At 49.5% G+C, this 18,056-nt stretch overlaps 2 protein-coding genes across 7 annotated transcripts in view; one reads left to right on the top strand and one right to left on the bottom strand.

Annotated features, from left to right (window-relative positions):
- The window catches only part of LOC144101188 (RNA binding protein fox-1 homolog 2-like), a 437,474-nt gene that overhangs the window by 38,123 nt on the left and 381,295 nt on the right, over positions 1-18,056 (top strand). The gene's annotated exons all lie outside the window — the stretch shown is intronic.
- Positions 3,542-16,821, bottom strand: LOC144101474 (solute carrier family 22 member 6-like). Its single transcript, XM_077634656.1, has 4 exons — positions 16,132-16,821; positions 14,879-15,313; positions 8,182-8,574; positions 3,542-5,000 (listed from the first exon to the last, which is right to left on the bottom strand). Exons 1-4 carry the CDS (start codon positions 16,819-16,821, stop codon positions 4,698-4,700), a joined length of 1,821 nt encoding a protein of 606 aa, XP_077490782.1. The 3' UTR covers positions 3,542-4,697.

Below are 18,056 nucleotides of genomic sequence, written 5' to 3'. Positions count from 1 at the left end.
TCTAATGCTCTGTCGTAATTGTTGGAATATTGCTTAAAGCATAACTATAAAACAACATCATAAATATATATATATATAGCATGGTGTCCCAGATTTACTTCTGCTGTTTCTACAGAAATGATCTCCTCAACTTTGGCTATTTCATTTTTGACTGCTTCGACGAGTTGAGTGCACTGGAGAGGTTGCTTTGCGTTCAAGCTTCTCGAAAATGCTCGTATATTGGCGCGATGCAGCCAAAATTTGTTGAGCCACAGCGCCGAGGGTAACCGCGTTTTAATAATAATAATTGGTTTTTGGTGGAAAGGAAATGGCGCAGTATCTGTCTCATATATCGTTGGACACCTGAACCGCGCCGTATGGGAAGGGATAAGGGAGGGAGTGAAAGAAGAGAGGAACAATAGGTCCGTAGTGGAGGGCTCCGGAATAATTTCGATCCCCAGGTGGTCGAAATTATTGCGGAGCCCTCCACTACGGACCTATTTGTTCCTCTCTTCTTTCACTCCCTCCCTTATCCCTTCCCATACGGCGTGGTTCAGGTGTCCAACCGCGTTTTCGAAATTCTAAAAACCGATATGAATATTTCTTACGGTGGGCTACACGCCTCTAAATAATTAAGGAGCCTAACGATAATAGTTAAAAAGTTAACTATTCAATATTAGTTAACCTGCTAGTTAGCCTGTGAGCACGTCTTAGCTGTATTCTGATGCACTACACTGCTGACAATGCTATGCCGAAAAAGTTCTCTTATAACTCAAACAGTCAATTTTTAAAAATGGTGGAAAGGTTTGGGTTAAACTCTCTGTATTACCGCCAATTTCCCCTCGGCACGCCTTTAGTTTTCTGCTGTGTACTGTCAAAAACGCACCATTTTGGTTTTCTATGGCGGTCGTAACTACTCGGCGCGCGAGAACAAGAAAAATCTTTAAAAGCAAGATTTCGCTACGCGTCGGAAGAATAGTCTACCATGACCACCAATATGTTCGTAACAGTATCTTACGATGTCTTACAGTTTCCTTACAATTAAAAGTAATTTCCAAGAAAACTGGACTTGAGGCGGGGGTGATACGAAGCAAAATATATTTGTCGACTGAGAAGGCTGGAACGGAGCGCATCATCAGAGGGAATATTCTAGTTTTGTCGGTGTCTGTTTTTTTTAAATATTTCTGTTCTTTTTTTATTTGAAGCTTGCAATCGGCGGCTCTTGCGAGTGACGGCCCCTCTTGACGCGCTCCCCAAACATGGATGGATGGATGGATGCTAATGCCTATACCCTTTGTTTAGTATCGGGTGGCAGCTTGCGCCACCTAGCCGATACTTCCCCCAGTGTTGATTGATTTTTTTCCTTTTCCTTCAATTTCGCTCTTAAAGCGTCTAGCATGACTATCTTCTTCCTCTGCAAATTCACCCCTTCCTTCATTTCCTCTACCAATCTTTCAACCTCCCCTTCGTCAATGTCCGCTTTTCTCATCCACTCGCCCGTCCTCCCCGGCAAATCCCTGCGCTCTATATATGTCTGTTGCTGTTCCCTCGGGGAGTGCTGGAAAGCACAGCAACATAGCAGCACACGTTGTCACGCGGCTTACCGCCTCTTTGCCGCGCGTGGCTGACTTGAGAGTTTCCGCGCTTTCGTGTTTTTTTTTATGACGTCACAGCTACGGCTGGCGGCACCTATGTTTCGTCCTGCGAGCTGGACGCCAGCACATCGTTGGAAGTTCGCGAACTCGCCGCTAGCTGGCGCCAAAGCCCCAACCAGCGCTGCATTGTCACGGGCAGAGAGAGAGAGAGGGTTTACTGACGGGAAAGGCAGAGGTGTTGGCCGGAAAAAAATGAGTATCTGGCCTGCCACTCTGCACTTCAGCCTTCTTAGCAGCGAAAGCATCGGCTTCTGTTCCGCTAGCGGCGCGCTTCGTGAGAGAATCGCTTTTAATTCCCATTGGCCGCAGTGTTTTACAGCTATGGCCGTAGTTTTTTCTACTCTGGGGAGGGCGACGGCTCTGGGATTTCTATCCATCTTCACCTGTTACAAGCCCGGGTTAGCTCTTAGCCAAACTGGCCAAACTTTTCTCAACCCTAGCAAAAACAAACAGGCAAACAAACAAGGAGGCACGGCCGCGACTTACGTCGTCCTAAAATTAAACGCTTTTTTTTCTTTTCTGCATGGAGGTAGTGACCAGCATTTATGGGTAGACTCCTTTTGAATTTTATACGTTTTGCCCTGAATTCGGAATATCCGCGCCAGCCTAAGCTGTTACGTAACTTTCTTGGGTAGGACGAACTCGAAGATTTGTTTCTTTTTACTGAAGGTGTAATAATAATAATAATAATAATAATAATAATAATAATAATTGGTTTTGTGGGGAAAGGAAATGGCGCAGTATCTGTCTCTTATATCGTTGGACACCTGAACCGCGCCGTAAGGGAAGGGTAAAGGAGGGAGTGAAAGAAGAAAGGAAGAGAGAGGTGCCGCAGTGGAGGGCTCCGGAATAATTTCGACCACCTGGGGATCTTTAACGTGCACTGACATCGCACTGAAGGTGTACGCTGATTAAAGGACCATGATGCAAAACCAGAGCACATGTATCACGCACGAGTCATTGCAGTTGATTCATCGCTCTGCCCATTACGCTAATTTCAGCTCCACAATCAGACGTCGCATTTATTCCTTAGATTAGGACCAAATAGGAGACAGCAAGGCACAAAGGTGTTCCTGCATCTTCCGGAGTGCTTGATACTCTAATGTAACAGCGCAGATAGGGTGCCAGCATTGCAACAACACCGTCGAGTAAACACCTATTCATTAAAAAGTGGGCTGCAGCTCACTTGTTTCAGCTGCGGAGCTTCATAGCGTAGCCTTAAAGTAAATGTACAGTGCAGTCGGCAGAAGTGCAGCCGCCCAGACACGCTGTCGACTTTCAGCCACTTGGCCCCAATTCTTCGGCCGATGGCAGAGCCGGTCTACGTGGCGATATCGCTCTAGCTCTCCGTGAGTGCTCCTAACAGTCTTTGCTGGATGACCAGTCTTCGCTGGTTGACTGGGAGTAGGCTAGCAGAGCGCCCTCACAAGAAGAGCGGTATGGGGTTGAAGATGGGGCCTGGCAGGTGGCGAAGCGAGTAGCGGCTCATTTCAGAGCCAAGGGACTACCTACTGGGTTCTCTCGCAGTCTGCCTCATGTAGTAGCCTATCCCCCCCCCCCCCCCCTCTACCTCAGAGGGCCATATAAGAGGTCCCGTTTCATGACACGTGCCGTATTCGCTAATCGGGGACCCAGTAATAACATGGGCACAGCGAGTTATCTCACTACGGTTGTGCATTCATTCTGCTGAGCCAAAATGTGCGAAACCAAGCCCAGAGCTGTCTGCAACTTCGTAAATTGCGGGTTTTGAAGTCTCGAAACGACACGCGGGCCATCAGGGACGTGGTAGTGGAATGCTCCGGATTGAGGCCACCTTGGGTTCCTTAGAGTGCGCACATCGCAGCGCACGGTCGTTTATTTCGCCTCCGTCGAAATACGGCCCGAAACTTTCCCCCAAGCCGAGGCACTCTGCGAACACACCACTCGCTATCCCCCAACTGCAAAATATATTTTAGCGTAGCCTGCAACAGTCCAGAGTCGGGCTCTTCATCAGTTCTCGGAGTATACAACAGTGAGGGAGTCATGGAATAACGCGTATTCTCAGGTAGGCCCAGACATGGGCTCCATACTGAGGCACTACTGTCCACGGCTGAGACAGCATTATCTCTCAGCTTAGAGTCTATTCCCGTATAGCTGATCTCGGGGAGCGAGATGATGCCTGGATAATGGCTGGACGATGGCACCCGTTCTGACAATATAAAAAGGTAGGCAATATATAGCTCGACGCACCAGCTGATCTATTCCTGGCATGCGATGGTCTACAAAGCCAGAGCACGCATCCATTCTAGCCCGCTACACGAATTTCCATCGACACGCCATTTGCATTTCCTACCTAGTATGGACCACGCTTCAAATATTTGCTTTTAGGCAGTGTGTTATGCAGTGGGAATTCAGAAGTGATGTCCTCCCATCTCCACGTCTCAGCATATGAAGGAGTTTCCTTCGGCACTGTCAGTTTGAAATACGCCAGTGTCCAATGGCAATGAGTCCTTGAAATAACACCTTGAAACCATAAATCACACGTGTGCCACAGGCGCGGGAACAGCGACGCGGTCGCACTGTTCTGGGTGCTGCTGCAGCTTGTCCGCAGTTACGAGCTGTCTCGCGGCTTGCAGCCCCATGCAACATTGCATGCCCGTGAACGAGGCAACATTGGAGTCTCCTTGCAACGCCTAAGCAAGCGAACGAGACGCTGCATCGCGAAGCATGGGAATACAGCGACCAACCGTATGCAATTCCAAGAGTGTCACACGGCAGCGCGCAGCGCAATGTCCACGCGGGATGTCGGAGCACAGCTAACAAAAAAAGCACACACGCACAAATCCCAGCAAGAAACAAACTCCACATGACGGGTCGTGTCGACAAGCCAGGTCTGTCTCACGAAATCCTTCCAGGCGAAGCGAGAATTCAAATCGTAGTAACATGCGGCAAACGGTGGACTATATCTGAGGAAGACGGTATCACAAGCGTTACAAGCATCGAGGAAGTAGAAATTGGAGAAAGAAATGGGAGTGTCGTGAAAGGCGCCGCCGCGTATAGTCATGTCCGGCGCTGTCCGTCTCCTCACTGGCGGCCGATTGAGGAGCGTGAGATGGAGGACAACCTGACGGAGTACTGCTCGGGTGCTCCCTCGTCCCTGGAGGCACTGCGTCGGATGGACCTGAGCATCCGGCTGGGTCCCTTGGGCAGCGGCCGCAGGGACTGCTGCATGGAGCGTCGCACGTCGTCGGCCTTGGGCGCGGTGTACTGGCGGGTCTGCGCAGACACCGCGTCCTGAACGCCGGGGGGCTCCGCGGCCACCGTGTCCGGCAGGTACTCAGCGGCGACGGCAGCCAGCGCCATGACGATGCCCACCACGCACACCGCCTGATTAGAATGGAATGGACACGATATTGGTACCACGTAGAATGTACAGTTTTACGATGATTAAAACATCACCTTCTGCCTGGCTACAACCACTGCAGGGCAAAGGCCTGCTGTCCCATGTCTCTCCAGTTAACCCTGTCCTTTGCCAGCTGTGCCCACCTTATGCCTGCAAACTTCCTAATCTCATTCGCCCACCTAGCCTTCCGCCGCCCTCTGCTACGCTCGCCTTCTCTTGGAATCCACTCCGTTACCCCTAAGAACCAGCGGTTATCTTGCGTTCGCAGTACATGCCCTGCCCAAGCCCATTTCTTCCTCTTGATTTCGACTAGGATGTCATTAACACGCGTTTGTCCCCTCACCCACTCTGCTCGCTTCCGGTCTCCTTACGTTACGCCAATCATTTTCCTTTCCATGGCCCGCTGTGCTGTCCTTAACTTAAGCTGAACCCTTTTCGTTAGCCTCCAGGTTTCTGCCCCGTAGGTGAGTACCGGTAATATACAGCTCTTGTACACTTTTCTCTTGAGGGATATTGGTAACCTGCTATTCATGATCTGAGGGAACCTGCCATATGCGCTCCACTCCATTCTTGTTCTTCTAGTTATTTCACTCTCATGGTCCGGATCAGCTGCCACTACCTGCCCTAAGTATTCCTTTACCACTTCGAGCGCCTCGTTGCCAACTGTGAACTGCTGTTCCCTTGCTGGATGGTTGAACATTACTTTAGTTCTCTGGATGTTAATTTTTAGACCCACCGCACTGCTCTGTCTGTCTAACTCATTGATCATGATTTGCAGTTCATCTCCTGAGTGATTCATCAATGCAATGTCATCAGCGAATCGCTGATTATTAAGATATTCTCCATTAACTCTTATCCACAGCTGTTCCCAATTCAGGCCTCAGAACACCTCCTGTAAACATGCGGTGAATAGCATTAGCGAGATCGTGTCTCCTTGCCTGACGCCCTTCCTCATTGGAATTTTATTGCTGACTTTATGGAGTACTATGGTAGCTATACAGTTCTTATATATATCTTCCAGTATTTTGACATAAGGCTCATCTACACCCTGATTCCGCAATGGCTGTATTACTGCTGAGGTTTCCACTGAGTCGAATGCTTTCTCGTAATGAACGCTATATACAGGGGTTGGTTATAATCTGCCTTTTTCTCGATTTCGACTAGGATGTCATTAGCAGGTGTTTGTCCCCTCACCCACTCTGCCCGCGTCCGGTCTCCTAACGTTACACCTATCATTTTTCTTTCCATAGCTCGGTGCGTTGCCCCTAACTTAAGCTGAACCCTTTTCGTTAGCCTCTACGTTTCTGCCCCGTAGGTGACTACTACAAAAAACGATAGCTTTAATTATAGCTTTAGTTTAAACAGTGTCGTATTGCAGGCCGTGACCGCTGACCCGGATCATGTGAGGGAAATAACTAGAATAAGAATGGTATGGAGCGCATATATCAGGTTCTCTCGGATAGCAGCGGTGGCCTAGTGGTCTGAGCATCCGCCTCGCATGTGGGAGGTGCGGGGTTCGATCCCCAGTGCCGCCGGGTACCCAGCAGTGATACAATGGGTACAAGCTTTCCCTCTGGTCTGGTGCTCGCCTTATTTAGGGTGAAATGAAGAAAAATACCTTGTGCCATGGCGCTCTTTGGCCACAGATGCCCTTGCTCCACAAAAATCCATGATCATCATCAGGTTCTCTCACATCATGAATGGCAGTTTGTCAATATCCCTGAAGAGAAAAGTATACAATAGCTGTATCTTACCGGTACTCACCTACGGGGCGGAAACGTGGGGGCTAACGAATAGGGTTCAGCTTAAGTTAAGGACAACGCAGCAAGCTACGGAAAGAAAAGTGATAGGTGTAACGTCATAAGAGACCGGAAGCGGTCAGTGTGGGTGAGGGATCAAATAATAATATAATAATTGGTTTTTGGGGAAAGGAAATGGCGCAGTATCTGTCTCATATATCGTTGGACACCTAGGGATCAAACGCCGGTTAATGACATCCCAGTCGAAATCAAGAGGGAGAAATGGGCCTGGACAAGGCATATAATGCGAAAGCAAATAACCGCTGGTCCTTGAAGGTAACGGAGTGAATTCCAAGAGAAGGCAAGCGTAGCAGGGAGCGGCAGAAAGTCAGGTGGGCGCGTGAGATTAAGAAGTTTGCGGGCATACGGTGGCCGCAGCTGGCAAAGGACAGGGTTAATTGGAGACACATGGGAGAGGCCTTTGCCCTGCAGTGGGTGTAGTAAGGCTGATGATGATGATGATGATTTTTAAATTGGAGGGCCATGTGTATGTTACCGTGCGTACGCTGCCGTTTATCGGGCTAGGCTGTAAAAACCTACGCATAGAGGGCATTTTAGGGAATCTCTTTTAGCGTTGTGCAGAGTAGAAAATGCCGGGAGACGAGTTCCCAAACATGGTTTGGTTTGGGAGTTCCCAAGCCGATTCGGGCTCGCCGTAGTGAAGTGCTCCGGAAATTTTTACTACCCGGGGATGTGCGTTGCTCGCCCGCTTCTAACCAAATACGGCACGACCGCCGCATTGGTCGGTGCGATATCTCGTTATAAATGGCGGCATTTGCTTTTAGTTGGCATACTCGCACTTATACATCAAGGTATAAGTGACAGCTATAGCACGTGCTTCTCAGATAATTTTGGGATTTTCGATGCCCCCGTGTACATTGTCACCATATATAGCATCGACAGCCTTCATTTAGAACGAGGGAGAAAAATTGGCAGTGGCTTAACTTGGCTAACCGCGAAATTCAGCGAAAAGCAAGGACGCTTGCTAAGTGGCTAAGGCTCGTCCATGGCAGCACCGCTACACGCTCGCGGCAGCCGTTTTTATATACCCACACGACCACGTGGCTAATGACGTGGTATTACTTAGTCTTACGACACCCCATCGGATGCCATTACCTGGCATCACATCACCCCATCGAATGTTCTCAAGGTCAAAGGTCGACCTAAAGGTCACTCAATCTCAAATATCAACTAAAGGTCATGGGTCAAGGTCAGGGGTCGAAGGTTCGACACCGTAACTGTACCACATATGGTCCTACACGGCTAACGTGGTTGGGCTGAAGGTGGTTCAAGGTCATTCTCCGGCCTGCGCGGCGACTGCTTTACCTAGCGTGGTGAAGCTTTTCGCTTGCAAAACCATACGAACCACATCGCGCCGGTGCTGCGGTGCCAGCCGGAACAGGATCTCGCCGAGCGAGCCCGTGAGGCGGCCCAGGGCGAAGCCACCGCAGATTCCGGTGCAGCGCGCAGACACCGGGTACTGCTGCACGGTGACCACGAAGGCCAGGACCACGACCAGGTTACCCAGCATGCGCAGCGAGACGATGAGCATGCTGCTGATGGGGTCCAGCCTCATTGTGCCGATTGTGCCGGCCAGGATGACGGAGGAGCCGCTGAAGAGGAGCGCCACCATCACGTTGACCCGGCGGGCACCGAAGCGAGCGACGCACGCGTAGGCAGCGAAGTACATGGGCACCATGGCCACGATGCCCACGGCCGCGAACGATTTGCGCACGGGAAGGAGGTCGTTCAGGTTGACCTGAGTAGTTGCAAAGGGGAGGTGCGATGGGGGTGCTCTGGCGTAGCGGAAACCCGGGTCATAGTGCGCCAAACACATGGGTGGTATGGGTAAGTTAACTGGCTATTGGTGACAGATAATTCATGCCACGACTATATGTCGCCATCACCGTAACCCATACAGCCATGTCACGTGATGATAGTGAATTTAAAGCCGCCGCGGTGGCTCAGTGGTTATGGCGCTCGGCTCCTGTCCCGAAGGACGCGGGTGCGATCCCGGCAGCGGTGGTCGAATGTCGGTGGAGGCGAAATTCTAGAGGCCCGTGAACTGTGCGATGTCAGTGCACGTTGCAGAACCCCAGGTAGTCGAAATTTCCGGAGCCCTTCACTACGGCGTCCCTCATAGCCTGAGTCGCCTTGGGACGTTAAACCCCCATAAACTATAAACCATAGTGAATTTAAATCTTATTGGGCAAAATACGGTCTGTTGTGTAAGCTGCTTAATTCAAAGGTAACAAAAGGACGCCAATGCCTTTTAGAAATTTTGACAGGCATAAAGAGTTGAACTGTCCGTTTTCTATGTTTTGGACATACGGCGGACTTTTTTCTGTGCTCATTTCAGAAGAGTTTCTTTTTTTCTCGGCGAATATTATTTTCGACGAATTAATTTGCTTTTTTAAGTGAATTAATGTGGCAGTCTTGTGAGGCCAAAAGTTTAGAGTCTGTCTCGGTGTTTTTTGTCAGCATGAACGGTTACCACCGTCGCATCACGTCCACCACTTGCCATGTTTTGTACTCAGTTCTTACGAAGCTGTCATGGAATACAACAAGGCCGTCAGATGCCCCTCAAAGTAGCCTCCCCCCTCCCGCCCTGCCAATGAAGTCGATCGATATTCATGGCCCCACGGTTTGGAACTCCAATTTATTTTATTTATTTACAAATACTGCAGGCCCTATTCGGGCCCAAGCAGGAGTGGGTACATACAACAACGTAAATTACCATTGCCAATTAGCAATTAAGAACACAATAAACATGTACATACATCTTTGTAACACTATACGTAACAGAAATAAACATGAACGTACAACAGTGCAATATGTAAACAAAATAACAATGAAAAAGCGTAACGCAAAAGAAACTGCTCTCATTGCGGCAATTTTAGAGGTCAAAGAAAAGGTTATTTGAAAGCTGAACGAACGATTCTATTGTTTTAGCGTTAACTACTTCTTCGGGTAATTTATTCCATAGTGAAATTGCATGGGGAAAAAGAGAATATTGATGGATGTTAAGGTTACTTAATGGTTGCTTAATTGTTTTGTTGTGGTTTGTACGAGCAGAGCGCATGGGGGGCTCGGGTAAATAACATTCACGCGCTATTTTGTAGTGACCATGGTACAGCTGATATATAAATTTGATGCGAGATACAATTCTGCGATGAACTAGTTTTTTCAATTTCGCCCTGTCGCGAAGAACGGACACGCTTGAAAAACGCGAGTATGTGTAGTATATAAACCGCAAAGCTAAATTTTGCACTCTTTCTATTTTCTTGATTAAATATTTTTGATGAGGGCTCCAGATTAAATCCGCATATTCTAATTTTGGTCTGACAAGAGCTTTGTATGCTGTTAACTTAACGGTTGATGAAGTACGGCGCAATTTCCGTTTCAAAAATGCCAGCTTTTTTAGCGCGTTGCTGCAAACGTTTTCTATGTGGGGTTCCCAATTTAAATTGCTTGTGAGTGTAACAGCTAAATACTTCACTCGCTGGGTTTTATGAATATAAGAATTATTAATAATATAAGCAAAATCTAAGGGTTCTTTCTTGTTGGTAAATGTAATAGCTGCCGTCTTCAAAGTGTTTAGCTTCAGTCCCCATGTTTCACACCATACGCTAATTGAGTGCAACGCGTCATTAAGTCTTACTTGGTCGGAGTGATGATTTACATTAGTATAAATAACACAATCGTCCGCAAACAACCGGATCTTCACAGGCGATTGAACAGATAAATAGATGTCATTGATATAAACTAAGAACAACAAGGGACCGAGGACTGACCCCTGTGGCACCCCTGAGTGCACTTCCAGTGTACTAGAAACGCAGTCTTTAACAGCAACGTATTGTTTTCTTGAGGACAAATAAGATTCTATCCAACGGATGATATTGCGTTCAATGCCCATTGAGAGCAGTTTAGTTACTAAATCGGCATGCGGAACTACATCGAACGCTTTGGAAAAGTCCAGAAACACTGCATCGATTTGACCCCTCATATTCAGCTCATTCATAAAATCATCCGTTATCTCAGCTAACTGTGTTATTGTGGATAAACCAGCCCTAAATCCATGTTGATTTGCATGAAGTAAATTGTTATTCTCTAAATGTGTTATAATCGCTTTAAATAAAATATGTTCTAGCAGTTTACAAGTTGTGGATGTTAAGGAAACTGGTCTGTAATTATTTAGTTCTAGAGGGGATCCAGATTTGTGAATCGGAACTATCCTTGCAAGGCGCCAGTCATCTGGTATCACACAGGATTCTAACGATGTTTTATATATTACATATAAGTACTCTGCTACCCAGATTGCGTATCTGTTCAGGAAAACATTAGATATTTTGTCCGGACCTGATGACTTTTTTATGTCTAGATTACGTAAAAGACTAAGGATGCCGTTTTTGCTTAAATCTACTTCGGGCATCGGATTACGAAGCGTGTAAGGTTGCAAGTGCGCGTGCGATGCGTTTATGGTAAACACCGATTGAAAAAAGGCGTTAAATTCATTAGCAATGGTCAAAGGATCGTCAATGCCTGTGCCAGACGTTCTGATCTCTGTGATGCCGCTTTTATCTTTAGATAAATATTGCCAGAATTTCCTTGGTTGCTCTGACATGAAAGAAGTCAATGTGGAAGAAAAGAACTGATCTCTTGCAGCGCGCACTTTATCCTTGAAAGTGCGTACTAGACTTGCAAGTTGTTTCCTGTCACCCCGTTTTCGAGAGCGTTTTATTTTGCGTTTCTGATGTATCAGATTACGATCCATCCACGGGTACTCCCTGTTGATGCGCTTTTTCTTCAAAGGCACGTAGGTGCTTTCACAGTGCATGACTATGTCTTTAAACTTTGTCCACAGCACATTAACGTCATTTGTCTCATTAAAGGAAGGGAATAAAGATTCCATACAACTAATAATTCCGTCATCATCAGCATGCGTATAGTCTCTTACAAATGTGTCAGAAGGTTTAACATACGATCGCAAGCCCGAAATAGGACACTCAAGAACAAGTAACTGATGATCAGATATACCGTCCTTGACACTGACTGAGCAGTCTGGAAGCGAGCTACTTGCAAACGCAAGGTCAAGTACAGCAGAGCTGGAAATTCTTGTAGCATCCAAAACCAACTGGGTTAACGAAAACGTAAATGCAGTTAGTAGTAATGACTCAGCATTTTTGGAATCTTTGCCGTCATGTGAAAGGCTGCACCAGTTAATTCCTGGAAGGTTAAAATCTCCTGTTATAAGGATGTTGGAACGCGAATTTGTATTTTGCAGCAAATAATCATATAAGGAGCATTCGGAGGCCGATAGACCCCTCCTAGTAATATAGTTTTTCCAAAAAACTTTATTTTGCACCATATGCTTTCATGATCACTGATGCCGTTTAAGCGTGTGAATTTAATGTTATTTTTTATTGCAATTGCAACTCCGCCACCCCTTGATCCTCTGTCCTTACGGATAAGCGTATACGAAGGAGGCATTATTTCTGAATTTTGCACATCGGAATGCAGCCAGGTTTCAGTTACCACTAGGACGTGTGGTTGATAGGTCAGAATTATATCTTCAAGGCTCTGGATCTTATTCAGTACACTGCGTGCGTTCAAGGAAACAAGCCGTAGCGTCTTGGATTCCCGTCATTTGTTATCTAGCTTACGCGTGTTCGCACGTGTGGGTCGATGAGAGGAAGTTTCGGGTTGGGCAGGCGCAGATGATTTGGACAACTCTATTCTGCGATTGCGCGTTGCGTCCCATACGTACAGCCTGTCATCAACTTTGAGCTTATCGAAACGAAGGGAAACCTTAGAACCATTGTTCTTTTCTTCAGCCGCTGAACGCCATAATTTTGCACGAATATCCCGAATGTTTTTTGAAAAATCTTCCGATATAGCTACTTTTGTGTCCTTTAATTTGAAGCAGGAAGACATAACCTTTGTTTTGTCTACGTAGTTAAAAAACCTCAAAATGATCGGACGATGTCGCTGTGCATGTTTTAGGCCAATTCGGTGAATACGCTCTATTGAGTTTACTTCAACACCTAGAATCTTTTTAAAAATTTCTTCGTTAACTTTCCGCTCCAGTTCTACTGAGTCCTCCTCTGGATCTTCCTTTACTCCATATAATACGATATTGTTGCGACGACTTCTGTTTTCGAGATCATCTACCTTTTTGGTTAACTCAAGAACTAGTTTGTTCGTGTTATTGCAAGCTTCGTCCACTTTCTGCAACCTTTGCTCACAATTCTCAATTCGGCACAGTTCTTTCTCAATTTTGGTAATCCTGGTTTGAATATTCTCGACTGTCGATTCTACCTGTTTCAGATTACTAGTCAGCGAAGCCAGAGTATTATTAGTCTTTGTTTGCTCTTTCAAAATTTTCTTAAGTAATTGGTTGTTTAACTGTGTCTCAGACTCTGAATCAGAAGTAGGACCAGGATTTAGCTCTATGTCTCCGGATGTTAGTAGCAATAACCTGATCACATGTAAACAGTCACATAATAGACCAAACAAACACTGTGGGCTTGGCAACACCGTCAATATGACTGTATCATCTCTAATAGAAGAAGTTAGATACTTGTCACCAACCTGGGCAAAAAGAATCGGGATCAGCATCCTTCTGTAACCGGTGTCACCAAGCCCACTGAAGGAATCTTGCAAGAGCGTCCAGTATTTATGCCTGAAGTGGTCGCTATCCGATGATGTCACAGAGCTGATACGCTGACAGGCTTGATGCACGTAGGGCGTTGTTTCTTGGGTCAGCCGTGGCGATGGCATGATGACCAGGTCAGTCGGCGCATGCTCTTCAGGAGTCCTTTCGAACGGAGGGTCCGTTGATCCCACGGCGAAGTGCGCCCGGCAGGCGATCTGGGCAAAAAGAATCGGGATCAGCATCCTTCTGTAACCGGTGTCACCAAGCCCACTGAAGGAATCTTGCAAGAGCGTCCAGTATTTATGCCTGAAGTGGTCGCTATCCGATGATGTCACAGAGCTGATACGCTGACAGGCTTGATGCACGTAGGGCGTTGTTTCTTGGGTCAGCCGTGGCGATGGCATGATGACCAGGTCAGTCGGCGCATGCTCTTCAGGAGTCCTTTCGAACGGAGGGTCCGTTGATCCCACGGCGAAGTGCGCCCGGCAGGCGATCTGGGCAAAAAGAATCGGGATCAGCATCCTTCTGTAACCGGTGTCACCAAGCCCACTGAAGGAATCTTGCAAGAGCGTCCAGTATTTATGCCTGAAGTGGTCGCTATCCGATGATGTCACAGAGCTGATACGCTGACAGGCTTGATGCACGTAGGGCGTTGTTTCTTGGGTCAGCCGTGGCGATGGCATGATGACCAGGTCAGTCGGCGCATGCTCTTCAGGAGTCCTTTCGAACGGAGGGTCCGTTGATCCCACGGCGAAGTGCGCCCGGCAGGCGATCTGGGCAAAAAGAATCGGGATAAGCATCCTTCTGTAACCGGTGTCACCAAGCCCACCAAGCTACGGTTAATCCCTTTTCAGCTGCCACCGCCTGTGACGTCACGGGGAGTAAACCTGAATGAAATAATAGACACCTTTAGCATACCGTGTTACCGTGACCGGAGTACCGGAATCCCTCCGACCGGCAGTGCGCATGCGCTGACTGGTCACGATGCGGAAAGCTTGCGCGCAGCTGCCGGGTACCTGGCGCCATCTGGCGCCCTCTAGGCGATTTGCGCATGTGCACTGACGGCGGCGGGCTCCCGGTACTCCTGTCACGGTAACTCGGTAAACGGTATGCTAAAGGTGCCTAACGGACACCGTTATCATACCGTGCTAGCATTACCGGGGTACCGGGAGCCCGCGCGCAGACAATCTGCTTGCGCAAATCACTTTGAAGGCTCCAGATGGCGCCAGGTACCCGGCAGCTGCGCGCTTGCAACATCGGGACCAATCAGAGCGTGCTCAGCGGCAGTGGGCGGGCTCCCGGTGCTCCTGTAACAGTAACGCTAACACGCTACACGGTATGGTAAAGGTGTCTAATGACGTTGTTTCGATCGACCACACTAAATTATAGTGAATCTCCGCCTGCGGACCTGGTTGAAGGCGAAGCTGGTGGCGGCCCACATGTACGACACGAGCACAAGGCGCCGGCGGACGCTGGGCGCTAGGATCGGCGGCAACAGGGAGCGCTCGAAAAACAACTCGCTGACTCGCCGCTCGATGCGGCGTCCCTCGCGCGACAACCAAGCGCGGCAGTCGTCCAGCGAGGCCCCGTTGAGGCGCGCCGCCCGCAGCGCCGCCGACTCGGCCTCCCGGTAGCAGCCGTTGTCCATGAGCCAGGCGGGAGAGTCGTCGCCCACGGTGGCGTAGGTGGCGGCCAGCACGCACGTGGGGACCATGAGCGCCAGGTGGAAGTACTCCCACCGGAGCCGCAGTCCCGACAGTGCCAGCATGGTGACCGGTGCCGCCACGGACGCCACGGCCATGGCCGCGAAGCAGTAGGCGTCGCGGCGTGACGGCGTGCTCACCTATAGTTCGGTCACAGCAGAGAGTTGGGCGATGAGCTGGAGACGACACTTTTCGAACACCCGCACCAATAATAATAATAATAATAATAATAATAATAATAATAATAATAATAATAATAATAATAATAATAATAATAATAATAATAATAATAATAATAATAATAATAATAATAATAATTGGTTTGGGGTGAAAGGAAATGGCGCAGTATCTGTCTCTCATATCGATGGACACCTGAACCACGCCGTAAGGGACGAGGTAAAGGATGGAGTGAAAGAAGAAACGAAGAAAGGTGCCGCAGTGGAGGGCTCCGGAATAATTTCTACCACCTGGGTATCTTTAACCTGCACTGACGTCGCACAGCACACGGGCGCCTTAGCGTTTTGCCTCCATAAAAACGCAGCCTCCGCGGTCGGGTTCGATCCCGGGAACTCCGGATCAGTAGCCGAGCGCTCTAGAGCCCACTGATCCGCCGCGGCTGGTCCCGCACCAGCGCAAGACGGACAATCCAGAGATTGTCCTTGCGCTGCAGGGTTTAAGAAACTTGCGGGGCACTTAGCACTTTGTAACGCCAGATTCAACGCGACGCCAGTTTTGGGCTGGTGAATTCAATTTTTATTCATAACTGCGTTTTGCACAGCTGTTAGAGAGCGCGTGACGTCACCACGCTGTTAGAACATCACCCAGAGCGGCCCGTTACAGTGTCGCCATGCGCGACATCACTGAATGCTGACCAGTGTGCACTGCGCGGCGTTAGGGCAGCGCCACGGAATCGGGAGGAGAGGCCCTGAATACCTGTCGCCGTGGAGGTTCTCCTCACCTCGTACAGCACCGAGAAGAGTACGAGCCACAGAGCGTTGCTCGCTGTGGACACCACGATGCGCAGCGCCACGAACAGCGGGTACGAGTTGGCCAGGCTGGTGGCGAAGCCCGCGCCGAGGAGCGCCGCGAGGGAGACGTGCATGACGACGCGGCGGCCCACGCGGTCGGCCAGCAGTCCCGCCAGGGGCAGGCACACCACGCACGCCGCCATGTACGTGAGCACGGCCAGCTCGACGAGCCACCGGCGGTCGCACACGAGCCGCCACTCGCTGACGATGTTGTTGCCGTAGCGCTCCAGGTCGAAGTCCCACGCCTCGCAGGGCACCACCCGTCCCCCCGTCGCCCTCTCGTCGGCGTCCGGGGGCTCGCGGCGCGTGCAGCGGCTGCGGCTGCCGTCCGACTCGACGGGCAGCGCCAGGGCGCGCCACTCGTCCGCGCTGAGGTTGGAGAAGGCCTCGGGCGGCCGGCACCAGTGGTCCATGACGCGCGTCGTGAGCCGGAAGCTGACCAGGTGCAGCAGGAAGGTGGTTCCGGCCACCATGCTGGCGACCAGGAGCAGCACCTGGAAGCTGCCTTCTCCGAGAGGCACGCCCGGTTCGCCCTCGGTCGCCGACGACCGCCGCCGTGCGCCCAGGTCGGAGTCCAAGAGGGGCCCGAGGCCCGCGAAGCTGGCTTGCTTGGCGACCATCGAGAGTAGACCGTCCGGTCAGGGACGTGTCCGAGCTTCTTCTGGCCGCCAGCGACGGCTCGTGCGCGGAGCACCACGAGCTGGGGGCGCGATCTTCATCGGCGTCTTATTCTGATCGCGCGTGGTCTACTTATTTGGCCTTTGTGTATATGATATAATCGCGTGGAGGGACAACAGGCAAGCAGGAGTGGGAACACAATCGTGGACAGCATGCAGCCTGGGTTGACAGCAGAGTGGTAGCTCAGCGCGCGCTGGTCGAGAGCAATGGCATACGACCAGCGCAGACGAGGGATAACGCCCGCCTGATCGGTAGCCAGTTCCATCGATGATGAAGGTGAACACTGCCACATTAGTACTACTTTGTCTGACCAATTACTGTCGCAGATAAGAATCACAAAGAAAACGGGAAGACACAGAAGGTGGACACAACTCTTTGCACATTCCTCAAACGCCAGATGGCGCTCCGATCGCTCCGTCGGCACGTGAACACTTTCCAGAGGCACTTCCTCATGTATTACCGTCATATGTGTTGCGGTGGATACGCAAGGTAGACTGATAGTCTCCGGCACTACCATAACGAAATCCTCGGAAACGGCAGAAGAGGCGACAATCGCCCTTGCTATCATTAACACAGAAGCTACTATCATACTCAGCGACTCTAAATTTGCCATACGCAATTATGCGAGGGGCAGAATTTCTCAGGCAGCAATGAGCATATTGGGTCAAACCAAAGACTTAGACAGAATTATTGAATTGATATGGGTCCCGGCTCACTCGGGGAACCCTGGTAACGAAGCGGCACACATAACAGCTCGAAGATTCGTCAGCCGAGCAGGGGACGCTGTCGTTGCTGAGAGTTTTTCGAAGTACGGCCTATCATCTTTTCACGATATTACTAATCATTTTAAACTTGAAAGGAGGATATTCCCTCCTCCAGACAAAGCCTTTAAAAAGGAGCAGGAGACCACTTGGAGGCGACTCCAGACGCGATCCTTCATGACGCCTTACCTATTGTCAAAATTCTACCCCGGTGAATACGACCCTGCATGTACGTTATGTGGTGATTTAGTTACTTATGATCACCTATTGTGGAACTGTAAAGAGGAGCCGCCCCCGAAATCTCTAATACAGGTTCCTACTCTCGAGCAGTGGGAGGCCGTGTTGGTCAGCTCAGACGTGGGAGTTCAAACCCGGGTCATTGAATGGGCGACCCAGGTCGCTGTCAGCCGTGGGCT

Source organism: Amblyomma americanum, chromosome 8, assembly GCF_052857255.1.
Source record: "Amblyomma americanum isolate KBUSLIRL-KWMA chromosome 8, ASM5285725v1, whole genome shotgun sequence".
Taxonomy (NCBI): Eukaryota; Metazoa; Arthropoda; class Arachnida; order Ixodida; family Ixodidae; genus Amblyomma; species Amblyomma americanum.
This window is presented reverse-complemented; position numbering and strand designations above follow the sequence as displayed.

Coding starts and splice junctions, on each gene's coding strand:
- LOC144101474 (XM_077634656.1), bottom strand. CDS start 16,821: ATGGTCGCCAAGCAAGCCAGCTTCGCGGGCCTCGGGCCCCTCTTGGAC. Junction 15,314..16,131: donor TCTTCTCGGTGCTGTACGAG/GTGAGGAGAACC, acceptor ACCGAACTATAG/GTGAGCACGCCGTCACGCCG. Junction 5,001..8,181: donor CGCAGCACCGGCGCGATGTG/GTTCGTATGGTT, acceptor CATTCTAATCAG/GCGGTGTGCGTGGTGGGCAT.